This window comes from Sander vitreus, chromosome 9, assembly GCF_031162955.1.
Source record: "Sander vitreus isolate 19-12246 chromosome 9, sanVit1, whole genome shotgun sequence".
Lineage (NCBI taxonomy): Eukaryota > Metazoa > Chordata > Actinopteri > Perciformes > Percidae > Sander > Sander vitreus.
In genome coordinates, this window is record NC_135863.1 from 7,952,555 (window position 1) to 7,971,607 (window position 19,053).

The 19,053-nt window shown below is 41.2% G+C and overlaps 1 protein-coding gene across 1 annotated transcript in view; it reads left to right on the top strand.

The window, feature by feature from the left end:
• cachd1 (cache domain containing 1) overlaps positions 1-19,053 on the top strand; it is a 99,827-nt gene that overhangs the window by 25,754 nt on the left and 55,020 nt on the right. Inside the window, exon 2 of the mRNA XM_078258531.1 lies at positions 10,873-10,935. Coding sequence (XP_078114657.1) covers positions 10,873-10,935 — 63 coding nt within the window. The remainder of the gene's footprint in view (positions 1-10,872; positions 10,936-19,053) is intronic.

Here is a 19,053-nt window from a genome sequence, read left to right on the forward strand (position 1 = left end):
TTCCTTGTTGCCTTTTCTGGCAGCTTTATACATGTATATCGCTGAAGATACTGACCATTATTGTAGCTCTTAGTTAAGTTAAATAAATACTGTTACTGCTCTTGTTTAAATGGCATGCCTCATCAAGAAGGCGTGAAATCATTTTGGGTGATGTCCGAGAAATAGAATAAGGGACTCTGGTCGAAAACATGCCTTTTTTTCTTTCTTTTTTTCAAGTTGCACCGCATTGAAAAGTCATCACATGTGGTCAGTGTGACACATTTGTCCAAGGCCTTGGACTTGGATGTTGAAAAGGTTCCCAGTCTTCACTTTATGTCCCAAAGTGGATACCATGACAGCAGGCTATAACCACCACCACACCCTTAGCGCTTAGATCCGGACCCACTCAATTGCAATGTGCTTAGTTATATCTTTAAAACATTTTCAAGATTTTCAGTCAATTCCCATATCTGGCAGTACTTTCCTCCCAAGTGCCCATTGATTACATTGGAAAGCCGCACGTGTCTATTCACAATTTCATATTACTGCATCAGATTCTGAAGGCTTACGGAAGATCCAATTATTTTACTTTTCTTTCTCAGTGTTACTGTGACTGAAATCAGAATAGTAGTAGCTCAGCAGTAGCAGAATGAGAGGGAGGTATGAAAGTGGGGGATTTGCGATTGACATCAGGCCTGAAAGTGTGATCATTCAGTGCTTCTGTAAAGCAGTGCAGCCTGGGATTTAGACTTTGCTTTTAAAAGAACATTGGACTGTTTTCTCCATTACAGCTTAAAGTCACATTACCGCATTTTTACGAAGATATAAAAGCTAAGAATCATTTCTGCATGTGGCAGCAATCCTCCCTATTTTGCATGTGCACATGAACGTCCACAAGCTCACAAAGACACGTAAAGAAGATTTAAAATGGAGCACAGTAAATTAGCTAACCGTGGTGCTCCAAGCCTTTGACTAGCAGGCTGCATGCAAACATGCACTCTCCACACTAACACAATGTGTGGGCCAGGGCTTTTGGAGCCCTTGCCTCAGGTTGTCCATTCGTTAGATTCAAGCAAATTAAATTGACCCACAAGCAAATTAAATTGACCCACAGAACCCTCTAAACGAAGCAGCAAGCAGTTGGCAGACACTGACAGTCTTGCATTTAATTAGCTCCAGAGCCTGCTCCACTGGGATGAAATAGAGATTCACTTAATTAGCAAGGGTTTGGTTTCTCTATGGCCATTATAGTGACATTTAGAGACCCACATTGGACAGGTCTCCTCCTGTAACTTCCTGTAACCCCTCCTTCGTTCTTTTCCATCTTTTTTATGGTGCCATGGTCACCTTGATGAGTTTAGATTCATTCCATTCAAGGCATTGCTTTGGAGATCTGTGCAGGATTGTGCAAACAAACTCTGGTGAGACAAGACAAAATATGGATTCCCTTATATTTTCCCTAATATTTGGTTGGGTGACACTTTAAAGGATGCATTTACCCGTTTTTAAAACGCTCTTTTCCCGTCATTTATAGACGCATTCAAAACAACTTCACCAAGAGCTTCAGTTTTAAGAAACTTAAATCTACATTGATTGATTCTTTTTTCGCAACTTGGTTTTGTTCAGGCCTGATGATTAGTCTCCTTTTACAATCACGTCAGCATGTTGAATTATAGCCATTATCACAATATGAATTCTTTCATATCATATGATATTAAAAATTCCCACCGGTATTATCGTGACCAATATGATATAGCACACCCCTATGTCCCACTAATTAAAAGAGAATCACAAGCCTGGCTTTTATAAACTCAACTTCCTGCTGGCAAGACTGTAGCTAGGAGAAATACTGTTTAAGCTCGATGAAAAGATGCCGCAGAACCAAAAATTGCATGTTATCTGGTTTCTAACGGAGCTGTGGCTGTGTTGTGCATAGTTATAATTGATAGGAAACACAGTGAATCCTTTTTTGAAGCATTTCTGAGTTTTCTAGGTTAGTTCACCAGGTTCCTCCCCATAGAAAAATGAATGAATACAAATGCTCTTTTCTTCTCTTGTTCAGGTCTATGTGTTGTGGAGCTTTAAACTGCAGGTGCAATTATTTCAGACTTTTTTTGTTGTATTGCAAAAATACAGAAACTGTGTGCTCTCTCTCTCTCTCACTCACTCACTCACTCACACACACTCACACACACTCTCTCTCCCCAGCTCTCTTTTACACTCCCAGGTGCCAGTTACCTGACTCTGCTTTGTAGTGTTCAGGAAAAAATCGAGATGGGAGGGCGACGTTCGGGATGGAGACATGGCAAAGGGTCTTGGAAAAGTAAAAAAAAAACAACACATGCACATCAGAGGCGAAGCTCTGATGCCGCATCCCCAGCTCCAGCTCTTTGTAGTGCAATGAGCAGAGAGTTGGAGGGAGAGAGGAAAAGCCAAGGGGGGGAGATAAAGCATTGAAGGAAGGAGGGAGGCTGAGCTGTATACCAGCAACATGGAGGAAGCAGCAGTTACTCTCCCTTGGGCTTTAGGCATTTATCTGTCAGTTGTATGGAAACCAATCTCTCAGACTCTACAGCTCCAAAACATCTACACTGCAACATAATGTGTGAATGTGTATGTGTGTAAGACGTTTACAGACATTTTCTACAATGAGAAGCCTGTAGTGACAGTTAAGCAGTCGAAGAGCTACACATACATGCACCAGGCCTGGGCATAGCCCTCATTCACAGTCTGCACATTGGCACACCATCACTTTGACTTGCTCACACACCCATGCTCCCATTTTTGCCCTCTGGTCTGTTCAGAGATAAACCGTGGATCAGTGATCAGCAAGCCCTGAAGACAGGATGTGTGTGTGTGTGTGTGTGTGTGTGTGTGTGTGTGTGTGTGTGTGTGTGTGTGTGTGTGTGTGTGTGTGTGTGTGTGTGTGTGTGTGTGTGTGTGTGTGTGTGTGTGTGTGCGTGCACACGTGTGTGCGCGCGCTAGTTCAATTCCAAATTAGGGTGGCTTACGGCTCCAATCTGGCCTTTGAAGATGGGGGGAATTGCTAATAGATGTGTTCTCAATTCAGCCCAGTTGGCCTTCTCTTTCCTACTTCCTTTTTTTCTTTCCTTATTCGCTTTTGCCTTTACCTCTCCACAGTCTGCTTCATTTTTCTCTTCTCTTTTACCCTTTATCACTGTGCCTGTTTCCATGTATTTTCACCTAAAAACATACACAAGTGACTCTCAAAGTCTCTTCTTCTTTGGGCTGGTATTTTCGGTCATCTCTCTGGATTTTAAGTCTCTGCCTCGCACAGAACAGAAGAGTCTCTTTAAAAGAGAAGAGCCTCTTGGGGTAGTTTATAGCATCCCCAAGAGAGCCTGACAGAAGAGCTAAAGAGGCAGGCCCAATTAAATGGATGCCATATTCTTGGAGAGTTCCCATGGTTAAGCTGCTATAACGGGGTGCAAAGAGAATTGGGGGGCCAGGAAAGAGAAACAAAATGATAAAGGGGAGAGGTTGTTTTTTTTGTGGGACTCTACACATCAACAGTGCAATCTAACAGCATGTACTAAAGCAGCATTGCAGGAGTTTTCTTGTGATGTGTAATCTGCTCAATCTTAATCTCTTATTTTCCTATAATTGAGAGGGGAGCAGGTTAAGTTATATGTCTGGACAAAGCTGGGAAAGAGTTTAAATGATACGTCTTCTAATACACGCAACACAATAAGACTGCAACAACTACCAACCCTGTATCATTATAACAAATATACTACAACACAGGTTGTGTTATTCATCTCTGTAACTTGCAGTTTGAGCTTCCACAGAGGTTTAGTCATTCATGTGAACCACTGGTCCGTGGTTAGGATTAACCTTAAGGTGGATGGATTTAAAACTGGTTTAATGACACAAAGGCTGGTGCTGATCAATGGACAGGAGTTTGGATGCATTTCTTGTGAGATTAGTGTTGAGAAAGCTGCCTATTTGGAACCAGTTAAATGTTTTATTTTAAAGGGGCCCTGCAGAGTTTTCTTGTAAACAAACAAAAGTTATGTATACATTCAGTGTCACCAAAACGCATTGTGTGTATCCTTGAGGTCTAACAAACAAAATGTGGACTGTATTTCCTTCCTCATAAAACATTTACCAAAGCTGATTTTATTTATTTTAAATCCAGCATTGTTTACGGGCTTGCAGTCTTCTTCCTCCCTGCCTCTGTTGATCCATTGCAGCATATCTTTACACGTTACTGCCACCTGTGGATTAGTGGAATAGTGTTTTAAAAAAAAAAATAAAAAAAATAAAATAAATTGGTAGGACTGTGTATAGTGTCCCTTTAACTCGGCATTGGAAAAAAAGGGTAATCCTATATAAAGAGTCATGTCGACTTGTTTGTAACTTTGGTTCATTAGTCATCCAAATGGATCACTGGTGTATGGGCAGTCAACATGCTGTTGCTACTAAATGATTTTATTCCACAGCATGGTAAATGAAGCAAAGGCTTCATAATGTTGCTGTTTGAGATGGAGCATCTTCGGTAAAATATTGTTGCTTCCCTGTTTCATTGTCTATCATTCCAGTCACTAATGTGAGATTTCTTCTATAGTAACTTTTTTTTAAAGAAACACAAATACATTCACAAAGTTAGATTTCTACCGAAGTACTTCCAAAACATTCCCATGTGACTTGGCATCAGTGACTACGTTTAAATGCACTTAATATTCCGGTTTTTGCCCTTTTTCCAAAAAAGACGATATTTCGACTAAGCTATTTACATGGCTAATGAAACTGAATATTCCACTTATATTCCCATTTACATGTAGCCATGCAAAAAAATTTTTTTTTCAAAGTTTACCAGCGGTGGCGGACTTGTTGGACCGTGCAAACACAGCGTCCCTCTTTCATTCCTTCAACCAGCTTCTTGAAAAGGTTGGCGTAGCGATGTTTGTCAAAAACCTGTTGATATCCAAGTCTTTAATAATGTTTGAAAGTTGCTGTGTTTCTCCTTCTTATCCGGTCTGCAGCCTTGCAAACTGTTGGCTGGTTGGTTTGTGTACAGCAACCCTAGCAACGCACAGAGCTGACCATGAGCAGTAAACAGGCAAGATGCCATAAATTGGGCTTAAACTGCAGTAAAACCCCCGATTGAGACGCATATTCCGAAGGCGCTGTATACATGTCCAAAGAATGCCTCTAAAAGCCGAATAATATCGGAATATCCCACGTCTTAATCGGAAAATGCTATATTCGGAAAAAGGCCTTATTCCGAATATTCAACCGGAATATGCTGTTTACATGACCTGGATCAAATTCGGAATATTGTCATTTTCGGAATAATAGTGGAATATTGGTGTGTATGTACACATACAGAGTGTTGGATATCCATTGCATAATGTAAGTGTGGATTTTCCTCATCTTCTTGTATCTCTCATATGTATTTTTTCTATACTGCCCAGTCCTACCTGGAGGCAGTAAGGTGTATAGGGAAGTCTGAGTACACCACTGCCACTGTACAGTTGTGTGTGTGCCTCTATACTGGTGTGAATTTGTCTGTGTACATTTCAGTGTTTGATTATGGCTCAGGGGAGGCCACAGGCTCACGGTGGCCCAGGCAGCCTCAGACCTCTCGGGTTTCAGAGCTGAGCATTCCTCCCTGGCTGCTCCATAGCTGTGAAAACCGCAAAGCAGCTCCAACAACAAACACTCAAGGCATCGGGGGAAAGACAGCTAACCTGTGACTAATCAACAACAGGAGTTTTCTTTTGCTTCAGGATTTGTTCCCAATTTTTCAGAATTGCTGGCTTAATGGAAACTAAGTGTTTCTCCATTCCAGTGCCTATTTCTACCCACACTTTCCTTCTCTTTTGTTAGTGTAGTGTTTTGAGAGCACATGACTCCTGCTTAGAAGTGACAGCTCTGTTTGTGTGTCCTTGTTCGTGTTTATTTGGTAGTTCTACATCTTTGGACCTTCTCGTCTTTCCACTAAGATGGGTGTGGAACAGTAGACTGTCTGGGCTTGGTTTTGCACTTTGTAAATAACTCGGTAGTGAAATATGTAGCTGTGTGTGTAGTGATAACCTAACGGTTTGTATAGCTCTTCTCTGTTAGTCTCATGCCTCTGTAAAATAAAAGGAATATGCTCAAAAACAGTCACGACTGCTGACTGATTTTAGACGAGCGGGATTAAAACTGAGCACAATGTTAACGCTTGTTTTGTCTTCTTATTGACCACGTTGTTCTTCTGGGTCAAAATTGAATTTTTCAAACATTTTTTTTAATGCTTTTTTCGATGCTTTTGACGCTTATTTTAAATGTTTTTGTCACTTATTTCGACGTTTTTTATTTTTTTATTTTTTTTTAAATTTATGGTCAATAAACCTTATACCTAATTTTTGAGTTAAAAAAAATTAGAAATTCTGAATTATTTTGACTAATAGTTAAGATCAGAAACATTAAAATTTAAAAAAAAAAAAAAATGTAATGCTATAAAATTGAATAACACACCCAAAATTCAATGAAAGTAATCATTAATTTTACTTGCGAAGAATGTTGGATGGGTTCCATACAGTGTATATCCGTGCATCCATGTTATATCTAGGCAATTTGGTTGAAAGAACCATTTTTCTGATATTAAAAACTTTGAAAGTGGGGATAATTTGACCCAAGGAAAACGCAAGGGTTAACATTTTGTTGAAGACAGATTGACAATTAGCACCGTTTGTTTATAGGCCACATTAGACGTAATAGAATTTTCAGGACTACCATTAACTGCCATAATTATGGCCCAGAAGAGGCATTGTAAGGAGATCTTGCAGCATAGCTGCATCTGTTTATTTGCATCTTTGTATCTCTGTGGTTTTGTTTGTCAACTGTTTTACAAAAAAATCTATTAATTAAATATGTTTTGTTTTCCAGCCAAAAATGTAAACATTTGAATGGTTTCAGCTTCTCAAATGTCAGACTTTGCTGCTACTCCTTGTTTTACATTATAGCAACTTGAATATCTCTGGGTTTTGTAGTGTCAGTGAGACCAAAGAGCATCAAATTGTGAGTTCTGATGTTTTATAGACCAAAGGATTGATCTATTAAAGGAGAAAATAGTCATCATATTAGTGGATTAATGGCCCTACTTTCATGATGGTGCCTTTACTTACATTTCTTTGCAAGAGTCGGTGGAAGAAGTATATTTTTAAGGCATCCTAGTATAAATCAGGTTCTTTTGATATTTTGAAGGCTACATTATCCTGAAGGAACTTCTCCTCTTTCCCTTTAACTGTGAAAACTAATACAACTTTGTTTTGTTCCTTGTAAAGGTGTAGCTACAGCTAGGCAATAACAGTCTGTAGTGAATCAGCCCCAGTTTAGTTGGATGTGGTCCATTCTGGGTAATTGGTGTCCTGTGGAATGTATCTAACAAAAGGTGTGGACAGGCAGCAGGAAATGGTTGCAGTGTGGAACCAGGTAATTTAAGGCTGTGTTTGCAGTGGGGTGGCTTACAGTGAAACAACTGCCTACCTGCTGCCTCAACACAAACATTAGTTTGTAGCTGCCACATAGCACTTGTGTGTGTGTGTGTGTGTGTGTGTGTGTGTGTGTGTGTGTGTGTCAAAGAGAGAAACTGTTTAGCTGATGGGACCCAGGAGACCATCTAAAAAAAATGTGTGTGTGTGTTATTCAGGCAGCTCTTAAAATGTGTTTCTAAAGCTCTCTTAGTGTGTGTTAAGGCTGAGGTCACACCAGGACTAATTTTCTCCATGCCTAATGTAGTGCCCCGCTTCCTATTCACTTAACAATATAAACCAGGGACTATTAAAATGTTTCAGTCTGGAAGGTGAATAGATTCAGACAGGTGACGCATTTTGCTACCAGACCTAGAAACTGATGTAAATGACAGAACATTATTGTCTGGGTCTATGGGTTGGTTGTTTTGGCAGTTTATCATTCTCTCTGGACCAGTAATAAAAAGGCTCCAGATGCAACTGTCTGAGCAGAGAAAAGCATCAATACTGATGTCTGCCTCACTCTGGATCTATAATCAAGACTATGTAACTACGTCAGTTTGGTAGTTGTTCATTAATTACCCATAGTCACACCATATTTTGTTAGGCACTATCATAATACTAAACAACCCACAACACTGGGGACATGTGAATACATCACCAAGCAATCATTTAGTTTGTCTTGTGTGTTATTACATGATGTAGTAAATTATATATTTGATTTCTTAAAAAATGGCCTCACTGCATTTTGACTTGCCATAGCTGGAGAATCACAAGTGTAACTGATTTAACATTAGTAAGCCAAAATACAAAGGTCCTGAAACACCTGAATGTAGCAGTCATTAATGGTATTAGTTAATGTTATTAATTACACCTGTGCTTGACAAATCAAAATGTAATTTTCATTAGAAAGGACTATCAACTCAGTTTTTGTTTGTTTTTGCGCATTTAGTTACTTGGCCCAGTTTATCCAGCAGTAGTCTCTCTTTGCCAGACCATCCACACGCTGCGGAGTGGAGGAGGGTCTGGGTCTAGCATTCTGGGATGGGAGAAAAACGTGCTCTGGTTTATTGGCATTTCTTGAAACTAGAGATGGGCCGATAGCAGTATCGGTATCGCCTCCGATACTGCCTAAAACGCTGGTATCGGGAAGTAATGGAGTTTATGCACCGATCCGATACCACGTAATAAAGCCCTAAAGAAAATCTTTGTTAAAGTAGTTTATTTGTTCTTTTTCCGTTATAACTGACTGTCAAACTGGTTCTGTGGCATTCATTGTTTGTGTTTGTTCATGTTTCACAAAGAGTTTAACCTGAGCCAGACCGACAACAAAGATAGAAATCATATCACATCAATACAGGGATAGTAGTATACAGTTGTTAAAACATAATAAAATATATGACACACTGGTATTGGATCGGTACTCGGTATCGGCCGATACGCAAGTTCAGGTATCAGAATCGGTATCGGGAAGCAAAAAATGGTATCAGACTATCTCTACTTGAAACCAATCACAATCGTCATAGGCGGTGTTAAGCGCAGGACGGAGGTACGGTGCTGCTGCAAAATAGCCTTAGGGAAGGAACTTGTTTTGATAAAATAGTTGTGCGAGGTAGCTGTCTCAATTTACCCTGCAGAGATCTGAGGAGCAGTTAACCATACTCCTCATAAATCCACTGGAGTTTAAAATTCCAACACAAATAAAGCGGAAGGAAACCGACATCGGCGAAAATACATGCATCCAGCAGAATTTCCTGCGGCACCAGAGCAATCCCGGAAGTGGAACGTCAAGGATGTAGACTAATCCAGCAGTAACTTTGGATGAGTTGTTTGAACTCTGGATTTTCTCCATAGAGTAACGGTGCTGGTTTAGTAAAACTAGCTGGACTTTCTGCAGATTCTTGAAGATATTTAGCCTCTCGGGCTAAAAATGTCTTCACTTCAGTCCAGTTGCCTATAGTCTCGCTTTGCCAGACCCTCCTCCCAAGCGTGCTGGAGGAGAGTCTGGCTACTCCACATAGCATTCAGGAATGGGAGGAAAACGTGCTCTGGTTTATTGGCATTACTTTAAACCAATCACAATCGTCCTGGGCGGTGCTAAGCACCGGAGAAAAGCCGCGGTGCTGCTGCAAAATAGCCTCGGGAAGGAACTTGTTTTGGTGGAACGTGTACGTTTAAAAGTTGTTTTAGTCGTGCAACAGAAAACTCAGATTGGACAGATAGTCTAGCTAGCTGTCTGGATTTACCCTGCAGAGATCTGAGAAAAGGTTAACCATAGTCCTCATAAATCGACCGGAGTTTAAAATGCCAACAGAAAGGAAGCCCAAGGCAACGGATATCCAGCCTAAATGAGTGAAATCCGGCGGATTTTCCGGCGGCAACGGAGTAATCCCGGAAGTGGAACGTCAAGGATATAGACTAAGTTGCCTATGACTTAATGGTGCACTTGTAGATCCACTGTGACCTGGATGATCACAGATTTATCTAAATCAAAAAGGTACTGCTGAAATTGAGGATGTTCAGTTACTGAACAGTTGTTTGCACTGAATATAGACTACCTTGTATGGTTCTACTTTAACCTGTTAAAACGCCACCACTGCCATGTGATTTCTTTGATATTTCTTCACTACTTAAGGGAATCATGTCTCAAGTTTAAACCTGAAAATGTCCTTTATTTGCACATGTTTAACAAGGTAGTACAATTCAGGTGTTGTGGTTGCAATGGCACCATTGAAAAAAAAAAACTAAATAAATGAATGCATGAATGAATGGATTTTCTGAAAAGTCTACTACTTTTTTAAGCCAAACATCAGATACATCAATGTATGGAATATTGTTGCAACACAAATGATTAAAAACAAAAGCTTCAAGAAAATACAAGATAAAACTATCTAGAAAGAATTGTGCAAAAAAGAAGTAAACAAGACAAGAGTATCTGACACATTCAATTGCAATTTCTTCGTACTTTGTGAAATCCATGAATATTGAAACATTTTGGTCTGCACACAGCATCATTATAGCTGGAATGCTTAATTAGCATGAATGAATGGCACGCAGCCCCCAAAAGCTCCTGGTTTGACTGGATTCTTTGTAAAGGTGAGGAAGTGCAGGCATGGCACCAAGCATAAAGAGGTGTGAATGCTTAAACTCTTTGTTAACCTTGTGATAATAATGCAATAGTTTGTAGATTCCCACAGGGAAAGTACTTTTGCAGACTACTTTTTTGTAGATGTAATCCCAGAGTGTTGATAACAAAAGGAATCTGCTCAGCAACACCTGGAACAAAAATCTCTCTCTATGAAGGAACTCTGCCAATACTCTTTCTCAAGAGATAGTTTTCCGTTATTGGATCCAAATCTTCTGCATTCCTCCTGATCTAACCTCACCGTCTCTCTCTTCTTTCTCCCTACAGAGGATTTTCAACTCGTTTGTGTATACTGAGAAGACATCAAACGGAGAGACAGAAGTGCAGCAGGTGAGTAACCGGCTTCTCCTTTCGTGTGTGTGTGTGTGTGTCTGCATGCTTGGATGGCACCATAGATTGTCTGTTTGGGTGTATTGTTCAATACAGCAGCAATGAACAGACACACTAGCACATACACTCGCCATCAGAGGAAAAAGAGGGTTTATTAAAATTCTGCGGCTGCTGTCTCATTGTCTTTGAAGTTCTGTTTTTCCACAAGTCTGTGAGCTGTCTGTCTCCCTCCCTCTGCTCACAATATGAGTGCAGAGCTGCAGTAAGACAGAATAAGAAGGCTTGAGGGAGAGAAGGGCATATTTTTGATGAACTTAAATCCACAAGTCAAAAATGTATGTGAGCCATTTTAGTCCCATATTGGAAATAAAATATCTTTCAATTTTCTAGCGTCCAGCATCCAGTCAAACATGATTATATGCAGGCATTGTGTGTGTGTGTGTGTGTGTGTGTGTGTGTGTGTGTGTGTGTGCGTGCGCGCAAAGAGGAAGAGTGACGGTAAACACCAGACTGGTAAACAGCCACCAGCAAGAACAGACAGGTGGATGTTTGTTTGCATTTCTCCTGTGACTATGTTTCTGTGTGTTTATCAGGGTACCCATCTGTGTGAAATATAAAATACCTCTCACCTCGCAGCTATTTACTATTCCAGAGGCAGCTCCAAATTGGCCTTGAAGCATTACTGTTTCTTTTCAATAGTGGCGTAGCCTTTTCCTTCGTAACTTGCACAGAAATAGTATTTATATACAACCCCTAGTATTTCCACGCTATAGAGAGTTCATCGTGATAATCATAACCTGTTTTGCAAGTCTCTCTTAGGTCTAAACGCATTTCCATTTACAAAATCCTCAGCTACAATACTTCTTAGGTTTTGAATTGATATCACATGGATTAAGTGTAGAGCACTGACTTCACGTCCTTGTTGGAATAGTTTAACGGGGGGCGCGACGATGACGACTTATTTTCGTAACAACACGCTGTTGGATGCTGTCCTCCTCTCCTACTTCAATGACTAACAAATCTCTCTCTCTCCCTGACCCGGTCTTTCACTGGTTGAAGCCTGAAAATATTGTAAACAAATTAATAACATAACTAATTACACTGATCGGACTGTTCAGCTCTGTTTCAGACTGATACCTCCGGTTCATGCTGGTCCTCAACCTCAACACGTGCCTTTTTCAGTTGCGGAAAATACTTTTCAATACTCATCTGGATTGAAGCAGCAAACATTCAGTGTAAGAGTAAAAAAAATGACATAACATTATTTATAATACGTTTATTTGATTCACAGCTGCTACATATAGTGTTTTGACCTCGACAACCCAACTGCATTTTTACCGCAAACTTGCGACTAGTTAACTTTCTAAAGTAGGCACAATCGCTTGTTTGCTAAGAGTCGGGTCGGGACTCCAACATTAACACACAACATTGTATTCAGAATATAAAATATTTTTATGGCACTTTTTAATGTGAGATTGTGTAAAGGTGTTCACGAGATAGATACCAACCTTTCGTGAACTTGTGAATTTCGCCAGCCGTCTTCTCTCCTTTATGGAGACAGACGCTGTGTGCACGGTGGAAGGGTGTGTGTGTGTGTGTGTGTGTGTGTGTGTGTGTGTGTGTGTGTGTGTGTGTGTGTGTGTGTGTGTGTGTGTGTGTGTGTGTGTGTGTGTGTGTGTGAGAGAGCGAGACGCAAGTGACAGAGAGACAGAGGAGAGCAGGGAAAGGAAATGCAGCTGAACGTGTTTTAAATAGCGTAAAAAAAAAAAAAAAGAATAACGAAAAGCAATGTACGGCGGCCGGTGTTGATAATGCGGCGCACCACCACACATTAGTCTATGTGTGGGAAACACTGGTGGTCATACATTCTAGCTGCAATCCCCCTGAGGCAGATTCCAACTAATTCAGATGACAGCTCTGGCATAGTTGGCTTGCGTGTTTTCTCTGGGCAGAGGGGCTGTGTCCATGAGCCAAAGTGAGACTCAGTTAGGAGTGGGTCTGCAGAGGAAGAGAGAGCAGGGAGCGACGGCAAGGAGACGAGTTTCTCCTCTGGAAATTCATTATTTAGAGAGCAGATATCTGTCCCTCTCTAATGACACGAGCTCTCCCTCACTCTGTCTTTGTCATTGAGTCCGTTCCTGTCTATTCTATCGTTTTACTCTTTGACGTGCTGTCAGTGAATATCAAGAATTGAAACTGCTTGATGCTGTTGTATGTTACAATGCTGGTCCCACATTCACATGCATGCAATGCTTTGGCTTAGCAATGGGTTGTTTTAACAAAGTAATATCCATGAGTTCTATGAGATTTGAATAAAGATTAGGCTTTATACAGCCGATGCAATCCATCAAAACCCATAATCCAATCAAAAAAAGAAATCATGAGCTACCTACTGATAACTATTTATTATGGAGAATTAAACTGCTGTTGTGGCCAGGTCAATCCTGTGAAAGATCATTTTAATCTCAGTGAGGCCTTTCCCTGGTTATATAAAGTTTTATATATATATATATATATATATATATATATATATATATATATATATATATACACACACACACACACACACACACACACACACACACACACACACACACACACACACACACACAGGTACTGGTCATATAATTAGAATATCATGAAAAAAGCTGATTTATTTCAGTAATTCCATTCAAAAAAGTGAAACTTGTATAATGTATACATTCATTCCACACAGACTGATATATTTCAAGTGTTTATTTCTTTTAATTTTGATGATAATAACTGACAACTAATGAAAACCCCAAATTCAGTATCTCAGAAAATTAGAATATTGTGACAAGGTTCAATATTGAAGACACCTGGTGCCACACTCTAATCAGCTAATTAACTCAAAACACCTGCAAAGGCCTTTAAATGGTCTCTCAGTCTAGTTCTGTAGGCTACACAATCATGGGGAAGACTGCTGACTTGACAGCTGTCCAAAAGACGACCATTGACACCTTGCACAAGGAGGGCAAGACACAAAAGGTCATTGCTAAAGAGGCTGGCTGTTCACAGAGCTCTGTGTCCAAGCACATTAATAGAGAGGTGAAGGGAAGGAAAATATGTGGTAGAAAAAAAGTGTACAACGAATAGGGATAACCGCACCCTGGAGAGGATTGTGAAACAAAACCCATTCAAAAATGTGGGGGAGATTCACAAAGAGTGGACTGCAGCTGGAGTCAGTGCTTCAAGAACCACCACGCACAGATGTATGCAAGACATGGGTTTCAGCTGTCGCATTCCTTGTGTCAAGCCACTCCTGAACAAGACACAGCGTCAGAAGCGTCTCGCCTGGGCTAAAGACAAAAAGGACTGGACTGCTGCTGAGTGGTCCAAAGTTCTGTTCTCTGATGAAAGTACATTTTGCATTTCCTTTGGAAATCAAGGTCCCCGAGTCTGGAGGAAGAGAGGAGAGGCACAGAATCCACGTTGTGGATTACTGGATTACGTCCAGTGTAAAGTTTCCACAGTCAGTGATGGTTTGGGGTGCCATGTCAGCTGCTGGTGTTGGTCCACTGTGTTTTCTGAGGTTCAGGGTCAACGCAGCCGTCTACCAGGAAGTTTTAGAGCACTTCATGCTTCCTGCTGCTGACCAACTTTATGGAGATGCAGATTTCATTTTCCAACAGGACTTGGCACCTGCACACAGTGCCAAAGCTACCAGTACCTGGTTTAAGGACCATGGTATCCCTGTTCTTAATTGGCCAGCAAACTCGCCTGACCTTAACCCTATAGAAAATCTATGGGGTATTGTGAAGAGGAAGATGCGATATGCCAGACCCCAACAATGCAGAAGAGCTGAAGGCCACTATCAGAGCAACCTGGGCTCTCCTAACACCTGAGCAGTGCCACAGACTGATCGACTCCATGCCACACCACATTGCTGCAGTAATTCAGGCAAAAGGAGCCCCAACTAAGTATTGAGTGCTGTACATGCTCATACTTTTCATGTTCATACTTTTCAGTTGGCCAACAGTTCTAAAAATCCTTTTTTTTTGTATTGGTCTTAAGTAATATTCTAATTTTCTGAGATACTGCATTTGGGGTTTTCAGTAGTTGTCAGTTATAATCATCAAAAGTAAAAGAAATAAACACGTGGAATATATCAGTCTGTGTGGAATGAATGTATACATTATAAAAGTTTCACTTTTTGAATGGAATTACTGAAATAAATCAACTTTTTCATGATATTCTAATTATATGACCAGCGTGTGTGTGTGTGTGTGTGTGTGTGTGTATATATATATATATATCCATCCATCCATCTTCATCCGCTTATCCGGGGTCGGGTCGCGGGGGTAGAAGCTCCAGCTGGGGACCCCAAACTTCCCTTTCCCGGGCCACATTAACCAGCTCCGACTGGGGGATCCCGAGGCGTTCCCAGGCCAGGTTAGAGATATAATCCCTCCACCTAGTCCTGGGTCTCCCCCGAGGCCTCCTCCCAGCTGGACGTGCCTGGAACACCTACCTAGGGAGGTGCCCAGGGGGCATCCTTACCAGATGCCCGAACCACCTCAACTGGCTCCTTTCGACGCAAAGGAGCAGCGGCTCTACTCCGAGTTCCTCACGGATGACTGAGCTTCTCACCCTATCTCTAAGGGAGACGCCAGCCACCCTCCTGAGGAAACCATTTCGGCCGCTTGTACCCTGGATCTTGTTCTTTCGGTCATGACCCTATATATATATAATATAAATCACTTTACATAGATTCTAAAAGTTAATATGAAGTACTACACTTAGCCGTATGTACAGGCTAGGATTGGATGTACCCGCATTAGGAGTGCTACAGTATATCAGTTCAGTATACGACTCTATACTACTCTATATGACTCTGTGTGTAGGAGTGTTATGGCTGTCAGTCACAGCCCAGGTAGATGCAGTCTTCACAAAGTGACATTTAAGAAATGGAAGGAAAAGGACAACCAAACATGGTTCCATTCAAGTGAGAAATGAGATTTTGATTATTTCAACATTTCTTTGTCAGGTCTACACTGCTGACATGTTATCTGTTTACTGCATTTACTCCTTTCTTCAACGGTATCAGTTAGGGGCATAAGAAACTAAATATATCTCACTTTTTCTTGGTATATACAAGTAAATTTAAAAGTAAATTTAAACAAACAATCCACAGCATCAGCCTGATATCAAATTAACAGTTAATTAATCTTGTTGTGTTTTGTGAGTTAATTCCAGAAAATAGCAGTGTCTGGGTCTCATATTGGTATCACTAAGATCATTGTCTCTTGCTCATGCTCTTCTGGTGTCATTTCTTCTATTGTAAACTGACACAGCTTTTCATGACAGACTTGTGAGCAGGAGGTTTTTTCCCCCATTTTATCATTGAAAGACATTTAAAATCATGCTAAAAAGTTCACATCACCTTCGGTAGGGCAAACAAAGAAGCAGTGTGCTATGTTTAACAAAACTTTCATTGGAAACAATGTGTCCCCTTCTCACCAGTGAAAATGCACTAATTCAATAACAAAATTAGTTAATCCAAGGAGAAGCGGGACATGTGCAGTCAAGTTTCCACTGTGCAGTTTATTAGTTCTGCAGAACTCGACTAGCATCCCTGTTATACTCCCTATATTAACCTCATCCCAAAGTAAGTCCTGGTCTTGCCATAAACACCAGTAACTGTGGTTGAAAGCTGCCTGGCTAACCTTAAAATTTCCAGGACAAGATGTTGGGGTGAGCCGCTCTATTCACTCCAGTTCTGTGGCTGAACCAACCCCACTGGGTGCTGTAAACTCTAAAAGCCGGTTGGATGGGTCGAAGAGAGAGGAGCCCTGTGTTTTGGAGTGTGTGGTTAGTCTGCAGAGCACAGGTTTGCTTTGGTTGCACTGTGGCAGACTGTAACTTAAGCTTTAAGTTGCACGGCTCGAAGTGTCTGGTTTCTCTTAAGTCACTCTGTTAAAAGTCCAGTCTTTCTTTCTCTCTTCTCCCCCCCCAGCTATGGAAACACTCCTCAGCTGAACACTGGCCCATTTCCCCCTTTTTAATACAAAGTCCACTGAAGCTAATTGCCATGCTGCTATGCATGGACAGTACTGTGTGTGGGGGAGTACCACATTTTGTGTGTTTAACTTTATGTCCGCATGTGAGAGCGCACATGTTAGTGTCTTGGTGTGTGTGGGTGTGTTCCTTGTGGTTGAGCAGGAGTAATTGTGGGCTGCGCCTCAGGCCCCTGTTAAACCACTAATAGGAATAGCGGCCGGCTGATTAGGTGTACAAGCGGTCAGTGGGTCGCGGTACATTTCCCTGTTCCTGGCTTGAATCGCAGCCCTTTTGCAGGCACCGGTAATTATGGGATGTGAACAAAGGGGCTCCAGTTACTGTGGAAATAAGCCTTTCTCTGTATTCAAAAAGGCTGAGAAGGTAACTTACAATTGCTTTGGAAAGTATTTAGACCACAGCCATTTTTTTTGGCGTTATTGTTTCCACCAATGTGCACATACCCCTTGATGAGACATTTTTGCAATTAATCTGAAATCTAAATAAAAAAAACTTAATTTACACAGGTATTCTAACACTTTGTACAACTATCTGAATTCAGTTCAGGTGCATCCCTTATCCTTTAACCAACCGTGAGGTCTTTAGAAGTTGATTAGACCCCACTGGTCAAATTCAGTTAGGTGGTCATGATTCTGCCAACTCGCATTATAGTATGAGTATTTTGGCCCTCATGAAGGCTGGGTCATGACCGAAAGAAGAAGATCCAGGGTACAAGCGGCCGAAATGGGTTTCCTCAGGAGGGTGGCTGGCGTCTCCCTTAGAGATAGGGTGAGAAGCTCAGTCATCCGTGAGGAGCTCGGAGTAGAGCCGCTGCTCCTTTGCGTCGAAAGGAGCCAGTTGAGGTGGTTCGGGCATCTGGTAAGGATGCCCCCTGGGTGCCTCCCTAGGGAGGTGTTCCAGGCACATCCAGCTGGGAGGAGGCCTCGGGGGAGACCCAGGACTAGGTGGAGGGATTATATTTCCAACCTGGCCTGGGAACGCCTCGGGATCCCCCAGTCGGAGCTGGTTAATGTGGCTCGGTAAAGGGAAGTTTGGGGTCCCCTGCTGGAGCTGCTACCCCCGCGACCCGATACCGGATAAGCGGACGAAGATGGATGGATGTCTTAGCAACACATTAGCCTCAGAAAGCTAGTATAATGGCTATCTTGGTTAGCCGTAAACTGGTCACAGATAAACTAAATGAGCAAATCACAAAACGGCTATTATAAAATTAGTATCTACAGAGAATGTTTCCAGCACAGACATTTGGGGAGTAGATAAAAGATGATTGGTAATATTTGCTTAGTCACAATTAACAAAACGGTGGATGTAACAATGTCAGTTAAGATGCAGAAGTTAAATCAGATTTCTGTGGTTATCAAGTATTGTACTAAAGCGTATCAAAACATTACATCCCAACAACTCCATGCTCACCACATCATTCAAAGCTCTTACATGTTTCACATATTTTAGATGGGAAAGTAATCTAAAAGTAACTGGCTCTAACTAGTAATTAGTTATTTAGCAGATTGTGAGTAAACTCAAGCTTTCAAATGCAGTGGATAATCTGTAACAGATTACATGAATGTGATGTTTCAGATTAAGTGGATGTGAGTTCCTCACAATTCCCCATAACATCCTTTCAAGGCAAAAGAAAGCAAGAACAGGAATCTCTTATAAAGAGGTGGTGGTGGTGGTGGTGGTGCGCTTGTTATTAATATCCACCCCCCAGGAGGCGGCTGCAGAGCTGGTTATTAGTTTTCCCAAAGGAGCTGGAACCCCATTTTTAAAAGCGCACTGTGAGATATGTGCTCAACCAGAACCCAGTCCTCCAGAGGAACAAAAACAAAGTATAATGTATGCATGTCCAGGGGCCTTCATTAAGGGCCCCAGTAACCACTGACTGAATTGGCTGTTTTGCATTTGTTTTAAAACACCATTTTACATAAATGCACTGCATAAGATAGCAGGCACATTCATATAAGAGCTGGAACTTTATAACCCAAAACCTCTTTTATGCACTTGTTTTATGCATGTTCTTTTCCACAAATATTTACAATGCCTCTGCTCCCAACATTCAACTTTTGTATTGTCCCAATG